This window comes from Monodelphis domestica, chromosome 4, assembly GCF_027887165.1.
Source record: "Monodelphis domestica isolate mMonDom1 chromosome 4, mMonDom1.pri, whole genome shotgun sequence".
Classification (NCBI taxonomy): Eukaryota; Metazoa; Chordata; class Mammalia; order Didelphimorphia; family Didelphidae; genus Monodelphis; species Monodelphis domestica.
In genome coordinates, this window is record NC_077230.1 from 325572337 (window position 1) to 325584804 (window position 12468).

The 12468-nt window shown below is 36.5% G+C and overlaps 1 protein-coding gene across 6 annotated transcripts in view; it reads left to right on the plus strand.

Moving 5' to 3' along the window:
- The window catches only part of GRM5 (glutamate metabotropic receptor 5), a 705122-nt gene that overhangs the window by 519616 nt on the left and 173038 nt on the right, over nucleotides 1–12468 (plus strand). For all 6 annotated transcript variants that reach the window (XM_056794885.1, XM_003340952.4, XM_056794883.1 and 3 more), the window contains exon 4: nucleotides 2796–3031. In XM_056794885.1, the coding sequence (XP_056650863.1) occupies nucleotides 2796–3031 (236 nt within the window). The remainder of the gene's footprint in view (nucleotides 1–2795; nucleotides 3032–12468) is intronic.

Consider the following 12468-nt stretch of genomic DNA (forward strand, 5'->3'; position numbering starts at 1 on the left):
GATATGATTAATGTCCAGCCTATCTCCAATGAAGTCAGCTCTGGTGCAAAATAGTTAGGATACAAACACAAAAGAAAAACAGTTTTAGCCTTCATGGTGATTACATTCTAATAGCAGGAGGTATCCATATGGAGAAGTGATGGCCAGGGTAGAAAAAAATTATAAGAAAAGGAGCAGTTAATTTCATTATTGTTATCAAATGGAGTAGAGTGGAGGTGGTAGGGCTGCTATCCCTGTTCAAGAATATTGTGCAGTTGGTTGGCTGCTTGACCATAGGTTATAAACAGGAGCTTGCACCCTGGGACCAAGTTAAATATTAGGGTTTGTTTAATAAACAGAGTGAATCAAGGAGGGGCAAGCAGAATGAATAATGAGACTTAAATGAACCTTCCAGGGTCACAGGGACTACTTAGTATATGTCAGAAATAGTATTTGATCCCTGGTCTTCTTGACTTTGTGGACAGCTCCATATCCAGTGTCAGGCTTCCTCCTACTACCTCTTGCTGCCTTTTCACACAGATGTTTAAAATAACAGAGGGAGATATATTTACCTTTGTTTTTGTTTCTTCTCTACTAGGCATATTGCAGGTGCTCAATAAAGGCTTTCTGACTGATCAATTATTTTGTATAAACTATTAACTTATAAGCAGCCCCTTTAAGATATTACTTCAAAAGGAAAGCACCAGAGGAAAGACAGGAGGTGGAAAACATTTGAAGCTTTTTAACTTTTAACCCAATTGCAATTAATTTAGTGTTTTTTCTCACTGATGTTTCTATCCTTTTTAGAAAGGGACTTCCAGGTGGGAGGAGAGTATATCTACTCAAAGTCTAGGCTACATTTCCATCTCAGAGATTGCCTTCTTCTAGGCCAAAAAAAGTGCTCAGGAATTTCCACTGCTCTGTTCCTCTGTGAGATGAATGATATTTTCCCCTCCAATGGACAATGGAATCTTAAATTTTAGTTTATGTTTTGCAATACAGTATACAAATTCATTTGATCATCATCAATTCTCTCTAGAACTTAAAATGATATTTTAGTGAATTTCTGGAATGAAAAGAACTTCTCTTCCCATTTTCCTTCTGAAATATCATTGCATTTATTGCTCTTTGTCTTTGCTCCATGCTTCCCAGCCCCATCCATTCCACTCTACCTCATGATAATGAGTAAAGGGTTCTTTTTGATAATCTGGTATGCAACATCTGAAAAACTCTACCTGGTGACATACCTAAAGTGTTCTGCCCAGTCCTACACTGACAGTAGGAGACAGTAGTCTCAAGTCTCTATAAAAATGAATTAAAATTTTTTGGCCTCCAAACAACATAATTATTTTTCTGGGAGTTATTTTGTAAAATCAATTGTTTCACCTGATGTGTTATTTACATAGAACTGGCTAAGTATTAAAGATGGTATAAATACCCAATATTTTGCCTTTTTAATTTTGGAAAATTACTTGCAGGTTATATTTTATAGCTTATATCCTTGATTAAGAAGCCTTATAGAAAGTTTTGTGTTTCCTCTTTCATATTAATACTATTGCATCATATTCCACTTTTTAAAAAAATCTGTCAATTCACATATACAACCTAGTGACATTTGTCTCTACATGCCAAAAATTTCATCAATATCATCACCTTATTCTGGTAATTGCTCCTAATCTTACCTTGGAAAGCAAAGTCTTTCTGCAGATTTATTCTTGAAGTCTCAGAAGGTAGCTAGAGCCTACAGAATATTTAATTTAATTTCATAACTAAAAGTTCAATGAGAGTAAGACATGTCTTACTTTTGTAAGGAATGGGATTTCATAACCTTCCTCCGTTAATGTAATATAATCACTTTAAGGAAATGATAAAACATGTAAATAAGATGGTTTGTACCCTGTGAACTCATTAAGAGGCATGAATCTCTTTGGGACAAGAAAGGACAAGTGTGATTGGCTAATCAAATAGAATGTCCATATTTCTGGGTAATTTTAGTAGTAGATAAATTTCATAAGTCACAATCCAATAAGGAAGGAGTCAGTAAGAACCAAGACCAAGGAGTACTTAGAGGAGCCAAATCCTTGTGCCTGTACCAGAAGACAGGGATAGGTCAGGTTAACTCAAAGGAAGTTCCACTTTCTTATCATTCCACTTTATTGACTGTGTTATCAAAGAAACTGTAGAAGACAAACATCCATTCAGGATCAGTGAGAGATATACCAAGGACACACAGAACAGATGGGAATAAACATAGACACACGAATACAAAGATAGATACTGAAAATAGCTATTTAAAGGAGAAAGCTCTGGGGAATGTAATCCCTGATGAGAGAAAGATTGCTGACTGTGTATTCTAGGAAGGCACTGAACCTAATAGCCCAGTGAAAGCTACAGCTAAGGGAAATTTCATAAGGACACCATGAAAAGAGAAAAGGACTCCCTACAACCAGGAATCATGAATTATTCCTTTGCTATACCTCATCTATATATACCTGTGACTCAATGCTTCTAAACTTGAAGTTTTTTTTCATCCTCCTCAGTTATTTCATTTGTGCCCCCATTTTGGAAGAAATGTAAAATATTTTGCAAACCTTAAAGCGCTAAATAAATGTTAGCTTTTACTATTTTTACCCCATGGTCTTATGTCAAAACTCATTATGGAACTCTTTGCAAGTTAGAAGAAAGTCTTGGTCACATTGTACCCAATTTTAACCTTGCATTGTTCAGGAATTTTAAGAGAGGTAAGGGAATGCACTTGAATAGATTATTTTTGTTTCTCTAAACTCATGAATTGCTTCTCTTTTGTATCTCCACAGTGATGGTTGGGCTGATAGGTATGATGTGACAGAAGGATACCAACGTGAAGCTGTTGGTGGAATCACTATCAAGCTCCAGTCTCCTGATGTAAAGTGGTTTGATGATTATTACCTGAAACTCCGACCAGAAACCAACCTACGAAACCCTTGGTTTCAAGAATTTTGGCAGCATCGTTTCCAGTGCCGACTAAAAGGGTTTTCACAGGAGAACAGCAAATACAATACCACTTGCAACAGTAAGCAGAAACTGATTGTTTTTCTTTTAAAGGGATGAAAATGAAAGTCTTGATTGAAATGACTTCCTCTTAGGGAAATGTAGCTGCAATTTACTCCAGTTGATGAATATTGTGTAAATGATCAATTCTATTACTCCCAGAATTGTATAGATATTAATTTCAGAAGACATGTAAAATTGTTGATATTGGAAATGTCTTTATAAATGCTAAGAATTGATAAATAGAAATCTGATACTTTGTGTGTATATAAATATATACATATATATATATATGTATATATATATATATATGTAGTGACAATGATGCATTCTCTAATTGGGGGTTGGAGGGAGGGAATTACCTGGGTATCTTAATGTAACAAATAAATAAATTTAAATTCAACACAAAAACACACAAAAATTTTAATTAAACACAATGGTAAGGGGTAGAGAGAAAAGACATCATTGCAGTTTTAAATTGACTAAAGGGCATTCTGCTAAGGAAGCTGTAACCAATGTGCCTGAAGCTGTTGCTTATAGAAAGTAGGGCAGACGAACACTCATCATCATAGATTTCCCATATTAGATCAGAAGGCTTTTGATATGTGATCTAATATATGGCTATCCAAATCTATGCATAAGAAGCCATGACATAACAAGGTTTTACTGCATTGGCAGATCTATTTTATATTAAGTTATTGAGCTGATTATGATGGTCTAATGATCTATTGTTGTAGGGGAGATGGCAGAAATGAATGAATGAATAATTGACAGCCAAGTGCCAGAAACTGAGCTACAAGTTCAAGTTATTCCTGCCATTTTGTTTTTGTAACCAAATAAGAAGTGGGTTGTGAGAATAGTAATGTCTCATTTTCTATAGCATTTCATAGATATTGATAGGAATGATAATAATAATTTGCATTTACATGGTACTTTTTCGTGGGCTGATTATCTATATGTAACATAAGAGATATCTTCAAGGAAATATAGGATAAAAAAAAGATATAGAACTATTCACCTATCAAAAGAAAGGTATGACAAAATGACCATTCAAGAATTGCACTGATATCCACAAAATATAAAAATGTTGGAGGATGGCTACTAATCCAATGGGCAGATCTTTCTGGAGCATGTATGGGTAAATATAGTCATATGGTCAAGAAATTCACAGGATGAGAACACCTGGCTGGGTTGCTGTCTTGATGAATTTAATTCAACTCAATGGACATTTATTCAATATGTGGAAAATATTTTGCTAGAAGCTAAGTATACAAAAACAAAAAAACATTCTTTGCCCTCAAGAAGCTTATAGTCTACAAGTAGGAGTATCTACCTCAGAGAGGTAAAAGGATCAAATGACCATAATGTAGGTCCACCTCTGAGCTCACTTGCCCAATTTCTACTTTTACAAGTAGGTGGAGAACACAAAGGATGGGTGACTACTTCTCCTGTCAGGGGCCTATCACTCTTAAGCCCCCATATGATGCCTTAAGCCCCCAATACCAATCAAGAGACCCTAATAGCAGTAACATTATTCTCCAACATTCATATATGCAAAGTCCCTGGGGACAGTGGGCTCACATTTAATTATAATAGAAATGAGGCATATGCATGCTAATACATGTGGCCAAAGGATACTTTGGACTCTGGCCCTAGAATACTTTATTTTTTTTCCCTTCAAGAATCCCCACTAATTTCACTTTGAATAAAATGTTCCCTTGCTTAGCTATGATGATTTTTTTTTTGATTCTGCTGCAGCTACTATGGACCTTAGGTCCTGAGAGTCCTTCTTATGGCTCTTTTAACCTTAAAAGTGATCTTAGTTTATCCATGACCTTAGAAGACAAATGTGATAAAGCAGATGCAAAGGATCTATTGTTTAGAACTGAATATACTACACAGTCATTTTAAGAGAACCATTTTAAAAGTCTGCTTAAAAATGCTTTGCTAAACTACAGATTAATACACTTGTACACTTAACTAATGATGTCTAGTTTTTCCCTTACTATAATGGAGAAACATTAGAATCCTTGTTACCTTTGTGTGGTACCAATTTTATAAGAGCTTTTGCATTTTCTTCAAATATGGTTGCTGCAGTACACTGTCTTGGTACTTCATTAAGTGAGAAAGCAGACAGTTTATTTTTTTAAATGTATTTTATTTGGTCATTTCCGAACATTATTCATTGGAGACAAAGATTATTTTCTTTTCCTTCCCCCCCCCCATAGCCAACACACAATTCCATTAGGTTTCACATGAGTTCTTGATTCGAACCCATTTCCGTGTTGTTGGTATTTGCATTAGAGTGTTCATTTAGAGTCTCTCCTCAGACATATCTCCTCAACCCCTGTAGTCAAGCAGTTACTTTTCCTTGGTGTTTTTACTCCCACAATATGTCCTCTGCTTGTGGATAGTGTTTTTTTCTCCTAGATCCCTGCAGATTGTTTAGGGACATTGCATTGACACTAATGGAGAATTCCATTACGTTTGATTGTACCACAATGTATCAGTCTCTGTGTACAATATTTTCCTGTTTCTGCTCCTTTCACACTGAATCACTTCCTGGAGGTGGTTCCAGTCTCCATGGAATTCCTCCACTTTATTATTCCTTTGAGCACAATAGTATTCCATCACCAACATATACCACAATTTGTTCAGCCATTCTCCAATTGGAGGGTATCCTCTCATTTTCCAATTTTTGGCCACCACAAAGAGTGCAGCTATGAATATTCTTGTACAAGTCTTTTTCCTTATTATCTCTTTGGGGTACAAACCCAGCAGTGCTATAGCTGGATCAAAGGGCAGACAGTCTTTCATCTCCCTTTGGGCATAGTTCCAAACTGCCCTCCAGAATGGTTGGATCAGTTCACAACCCCACCAGCAGCGAATTAATGTCCTTACTTTGCCACATCCCTTCCAACATTCATTACTTTTCTTTGCTGTCATGTTAGCCAATCTGCTAGGTGTGAGGTGATACCTCAGAGTTGTTTTGATTTGCATCTCTCTGATTATAAGAGATTTAGAACACTTTTTCATGTGCCTATTAATAGTTTTGATTTCTTTATCTGAAAACTGCCTATTCATGTCCCTTGTCCATTTATCAATTGGAGAATGGCTTGATTTTTTTATTTAGCTCTTTGTAAATTTGAGTAATTAAACCTTTGTCAGAGGTTTTTATGAAGATTGTTGCCCAATTTGTTGCTTCCCTTCTGATTTTAGTTATGTTGGTGTTGTTTGTACAAAAACTTTTTTAATTTGATTTAGTCAAAATTATTTATTTTACATTTTGTGACTCTTTCTAAGTCTTGTTTGGTTTTAAAATCTTTCCCTTCCCAAATGTCTGACATGTGTACTATTCTGTGTTTGCCTAATTTACTTACAGTTTCCTTCTTTATGTTCAAGTCATTCACCCATTTTGAATTTATCTTGGTGTGGGATGTGAGGTGTTGATCCAAACCTAATCTCTCCCACACTGTGTTCCAATTTTCCAAGCAGTTTTTATCAAATAGTGGATTTTTGTCCCAAAAGCTGGAATCTTTATATTTATCATATACTGTCTTGCTGAAGACACTTGCCCCAAGTCTATTCGACTGATCCGCCTTTCTGTCTCTTAGCCAGTACCAAATTGTTTTGATGACTGCTGCTTTATAATATAGTTTGAAATCTGGGACTGCAAGTCCCCCTTCCTTTGTATTTTTTTCATTATTTCCCTGGATATCCTTGATCCTTTGTTCTTCCAAATGAACTTTGTTATGGTTTTTTCCTAAATCAGTAAAAAAAAAATTTTGGAAGTTAAATGGGTATGGCACTAAATAGATTAATAAGTTTGGGTAGGATGGTCATTTTTATTTTATTGGCTCGTCCTACCCATGAGCAGTTAATATTTTTCCAATTGTTCAAGTCTAGTGTTAGTTGTGTGGAGAGTGTTTTATAGTTCCATTCATATAGTTCCTGTGTTTGTCTTGGGAAATAGATTCCTAAGTATTTTATTTTATCTAAGGTGATTTTGAATGGGATTTCTCTTTATAGTTCTTGATGCTGAGCTGTGTTGGAATTATATAGAAATGCTGATGATTTATGTGGGATTATTTTGTATCCTGCAACTTTGCTAAAGTTGTTGATTATTTCCTGTAGCTTTTTGGTTGAATCTCTAGGATTCTTTAAGTAGACCATCATGTCATCCTCAAAGAGCAATAAGTTGGTCTCCTCCTTGCCTATTTTAATGCCTTCAATTTCTTTTTCTTCTCTAATTGCTACTGCTAGTGTTTCTAGTATAATTTCAAATAATAGAGGTGATAATGAGCATCCTTGTTTCACTCCTGATCTTATTGGGAATTCTTCTAGTTTATCCCCATTGCAGATGATATTATCTGATGGTTTCAGAAATATACTGTTTATTATTTTTAGGAACGGCCCTTCTATTCCTATGCTTTGTAGTGTTTTTAATACGAATGGGTGTTGTATTTTATCAAAGGCTTTTTCTGCATCTATTGAAATAATCATGTGATTTTTGTTGGTTTGCTTGTTGGTATGGTCAATTATGTGGATGGTTTTCCTAATATTGAACCAGCCCTACATCCCTGGTATAAATCCTACTTGATTATGGTGAATGACCCTTCTTATCCCTTGCTGGAGTCTTTTTGCTAGTATTCTATATAAGATTTTTGCATCTATATTCATTAGGGAGATTGGTCTATATTTTTCTTTCTCTGTTTTTGACCTGCCTGGCTTTGGAATCAGTACCATGTTTGTGTCATAAAAGGAATTTGGTAGAACTCCCTCTTTGCTTATTATGTCAAATAGTTTGTATAGTATTGGGGTTAGCTGTTCTTTGAATGTTTGATAGAATTCACTTGTGAATCCATCAGGCCCTGGGGATATTTTCTTAGGGAGTTCTTTGATGGCCCGTTGGATTTCATTTTCTGATATGGAATTATTTAAGAATTCTATTTCTCCTTCTGTTAGTCTAGGCAGTTTATATTTTTGCAAATATTCATCCATATCACCTAGATTGGTATATTTATTGCCATATAATTGGGCAAAGTAGTTTTTAATGATTGCCTTAATTTCCTCTTTTTTGGAGGTGATGTCCCCCTTTTCATATTTGATGCCATTAATTTGCTTTTCTTCTTCCCTTTTTTTAATTAGATTGACCATTACTTTGTCTATTTTGTTTGTTTTTTCAAAGTACTAGCTTCTAGTCTTATTTTTTAGTTTAATAGTTGTATCACTTTCGATTTTATTAATTTCTCCCTTAATTTTTAGGATCTCTAGTTTGGTTTTCTTCTGGGGATTTTTAATTTGTTCACTTTCAAGTGTTTTTATTTGCATTTCCAATTCATTGATCTCTGCCCTCCCTAGTTTGTTAATATATGAACTCAGGGATATGAATTTTCCTCTGATTACTGCTTTGGCTGCATCCCATAATGTTTAAAAGGATATCTCACCATTGTCATTTTTCTCGATGAAATTATTAATTGTTTCTATGATTTGTTCTCTAACTAACCTATTTTGGAGTATCATATCATTTAATTTCCAATAAATGTTTTGATTTGGTTCTCCATGTACCCTTACTGATCATTATCTTTATTGTCTTATGATCTGAAAAGGCTGCATTTATCATTTCTGCTTTTCTGCATTTGTATGCCATGTTTCTGTAACCTAGTATATGGTTATCTTTGTGAATGTGCCATATCGTGCTGAGAAGAAGGTGTATTCCTTTTTGTCCCTATTTATTTTTCTCCGTATGTCTATTAACTCTAATTTTTCCAATATTTCATTCACTTCTTTTACCTCTTTCTTATTTATTTTTTTTATTTGATTTATCTAAATCTGATAGTGGTTGGTTCAAAACTCCCTCTAATATGGTTTTACTGTGTATTTCCTCCTTCAATTCTCCTAATTTCTCCAGGAGCAATTTGGGTACTATACTATTTGGTGCATACATGTTGATTAGTGATATTTCCTCATTATCTATATAGTCCCTTTTAACAAAATATATTTGCCTTCCCTATCCCTTATAACCAGGTCTATTTTTGCTTTGGCTTTGTCAGATATCATGATTGCAACTCCTACCTTCTTTCTATCAGTTGAGGCCCAGAAAGTCTTACTCCAACCTTTAATTCTGACCATGTGAGTGTCTACCTGCCTCATGTGTGTTTCTTGAAGGCAACATATGGTAGGGTTTTGGATTCTAATCCATTCTGCTATTCGTCTAGGTTTTATGGGTAAGTTCATCCCATTCATGTTCAAAGTTATGATTGTCACTTGTGGACTCCTTGGTATTTTGATATCCTCCCCTAATTCTGACCTTTCTTCTTTAGCTATAACCTTTTAATCCAGTGATTCACTTTAAATCGGTCCCCCTAGTCCCTTCCCTTGATATGTTTCCCTTTCTAGCCCCTCCCTTTTTGTTCCCTCCCCTTCCCCTCTCTCCTTCCCTCCTTTTTTTGTGTTCCCTCCCCCCAAAACCCCCTTGGTTTTCCCTCATCCGTTACCCTGTTGGATAAGATAAAATTCAAGATTCCAGTGGATCTGGATGCTCTTCCCTCTCAGAGTTGATTTCACTGAATGTAAGGTTTAAGTAAAAACTCTCTTCCTCTCCTTCGTATAGGAGAATTCTTCCCCTCCCCTTCCCATGTGTATCTTTGTGTGAGAAAGATTATTCTATTTAGTTTTTTTTTCTATTTCTTGGAGTATATCTTTGTACCATCAATGATTCCCCCCTCCCTTTTTCTTTCTATCCCCCCCTTTCTCCATATCATCTTGATTCCCCAAGCTTTCTCTATGTGTTATTCTTTTTACTACTCTAATGATGCATAAATTTTTGAGAGTTACACATTATATTTCCCCACATATTAATATATATATAATTTTATATAAATGTAGTCCTTATAGAAGAGAGTTTAAATAAAAGAAAAAGATAACGTTTTTCTCCTTTTCCCTTTCCTTCATATTTACCTTTCCATGTTTCTCTTGGTCTTTGTGTTTGGATATCAAACTTTCCACAGAGCTCTGGTCTTTTCTTTACAAACTCTTGGAAATCATGTATTTTGTTGAATGTCCACACTTTCCCCTGGAAGTATATAGTTAGTTTTGATGTATAGCTGATTCTTGGTTGAAGACCCAGCTCTCTTGCTTTTCTGAATATCATGTTCCATGCCTTATGGTTGTTCAGAGTGGAAATTGCCAAGTCCTGTGTGACCCTGGTTAGTGTTCCTTTTATATCTATATTATCTTTTTCTGGCTTTTTGTAAGATTTTTTCTTTTGCTTGGAAGCTTTGGAATTTTGTAATTACATTCCTGGGAGTTGACTTTTGGGGATTTAGTGTAGAGGGTGTTCTGTGGACTCTTTCAATGCACATTTTGTCCTCTTGTTCTAGAATCTCTGGGCAGTTTTCTTTGATGATATCATGTATTATGATATCAAGATTACTGTTTATTTCTGGCATTTCTGGTAGACCAATGATTCTCAGATTGTCTCTCCTTCCTCTGTTTACCAGGTCTGTCACCTTCCTTGTCAGTGAGATATTTTATGTTATCGACTAATTCTTTAGTCCTTTGACTTTGCTTTATTAATTCTTGTTCTTTTGTAAGATCATTGTCTTCCAGTTGCCTGATTCTGACCTTTAAAGACTGGTTTTCCTTTTCATTTTGGTCTGACCTGTTTTTTGACACTTCGAGCTGTTTCTGCATTTGCATATTTTGGTCTCTAAGATTGCTGAGTTCCTTTTGCATTATTTCCCATTTTTCCTGCCAGAAGGCTTCCATCTTTTTTATAATTTCCCATTTAAATTCTTCAAGAGTTTGTGGAGAATTTCCATTTCCTTTGGAAGGTTTTGGAGCATTTGTTTGTGTTTCCTCTTCTATCTCCTCTGTATTTTGTATTTTTGCTGCACAAAATGTGTCCAAAGTCACTCCCTTCTTCTTGCTTTTCTTGGTGTTTGAAGGCTTTTGCACTTCTGTACTGTTTTCCATCTCCATGGTTTTTCTTCCCCTTTCAAGTCAGAAAGCTGAGTGAGGGGTACTGGCTCTTAGTGTATCTGTCTGATGGCCTGAGGCTTTAGCCCCAGGCAAATTGTCCATTCTCCTCAGCTGCGCTGTCTTCCTGCGGAAGCCCAGGGTCTGCCCTCCCCTGCCTGCCAGTGTTTCGGGTGTTACTGCTCTCAGTTCTCTACAGTTGCTCCTCTGCTGCCTTACTTCCACGCTCCAAGCCTGGCACAGCAATGTCCACAAGGTACCTCAGTGCCTTTGCCAGCACTGAGGTTCCTGTCCTTTCAGAGATCCCTGCACTCTAAGGGGGGAGGGGTCTTGGCCTCCTTAAGCTCTGAGGGCTCCTGATGGGATTAGGTTCAGCTGGGTTGGTCTGGATGTGCCCCAAGGCAAAAACCTCAGGTGAAACTCTGATGGAAGGACCCAGCCAGGGGGCCAGAGGCTCCCCCCATCTCTCTCAGGCTGCTTCCCTACCATCTGTATTGGATGCCCTGAGACTGGCCCAGGTTGCTTTCAAGGTACACCCTTCAAAACAACACCTTTCCAAGCCCTGAGGTTCCTGCTGCTTCTGTGGGATGAGTGCTCTGGGTTGGGGGGGAGGGGTCCTGCGACCTTCCTTCTGCCTTCCCCTTAGACCTGAGTGTTCTAGAATTCCGGCTATTGGGGGGGGTACCTTTTGATTTGAGTCCAGAAGGAGGGTTCCCAGGTCCTGTCCTGTTGTTAAGTTTGAATTTCAATCCCCTAGGAGCCTTCAGTTTGTGATCAGTAAGAAGGGTTTTCAGAGGTCTGAACTTTTGCTACTTCTAAGCCGCCATCTTGACCAGAAGTTGAAAGCAAACAGTTTTGCTCATGACCTCTTTAAGTTACTTAGGGAACTGCCAAAAGAAGTGTCACAAGAGAAAAAAGGAACATTTCATCAATCTTTTAGTTCTTCTAAAGTTGAAAATATCAAGACCTACTGCTAAAGAGGAAAAACAAACACAACCAAAAGCTCATCAAAAGCTCAAAATAGAAAGATCTGTTCTGGGACAAGTGAGTATAGAGGTAGGAGGGGAGATGGCAAGTAAAATCCCCTCCCAAATGCTGAAAAGAAACTGTGATAAATCCTGGACAATACAAGATAGGTTAAAAAAATGAAAAACGGTTAAAAAAAAAAGCCATAACCGGGGCAATTATCTCTCTAGAAATTCATTCACCTAAAATCACCAAAGAATGAGTACAAAACATATAAAAGAAACAGATTCCATTCCGGCACAAATACATGGAGGAAATATGGAGAAATACAGTTTGATGCTCCCTCTTTACTGAGCAACTCACATTTGTTTTCTTCACTGGAAAATCTCCAGGAAAAAAGTAAAAGATCACCTACTCCAACCTATCATATACAGAGTTCTTTCTCAGCAATTTGTGTCTTTACAATTCTTTGGGCTATAAAGATAATTACAAGACTTATCATCATGATATAGT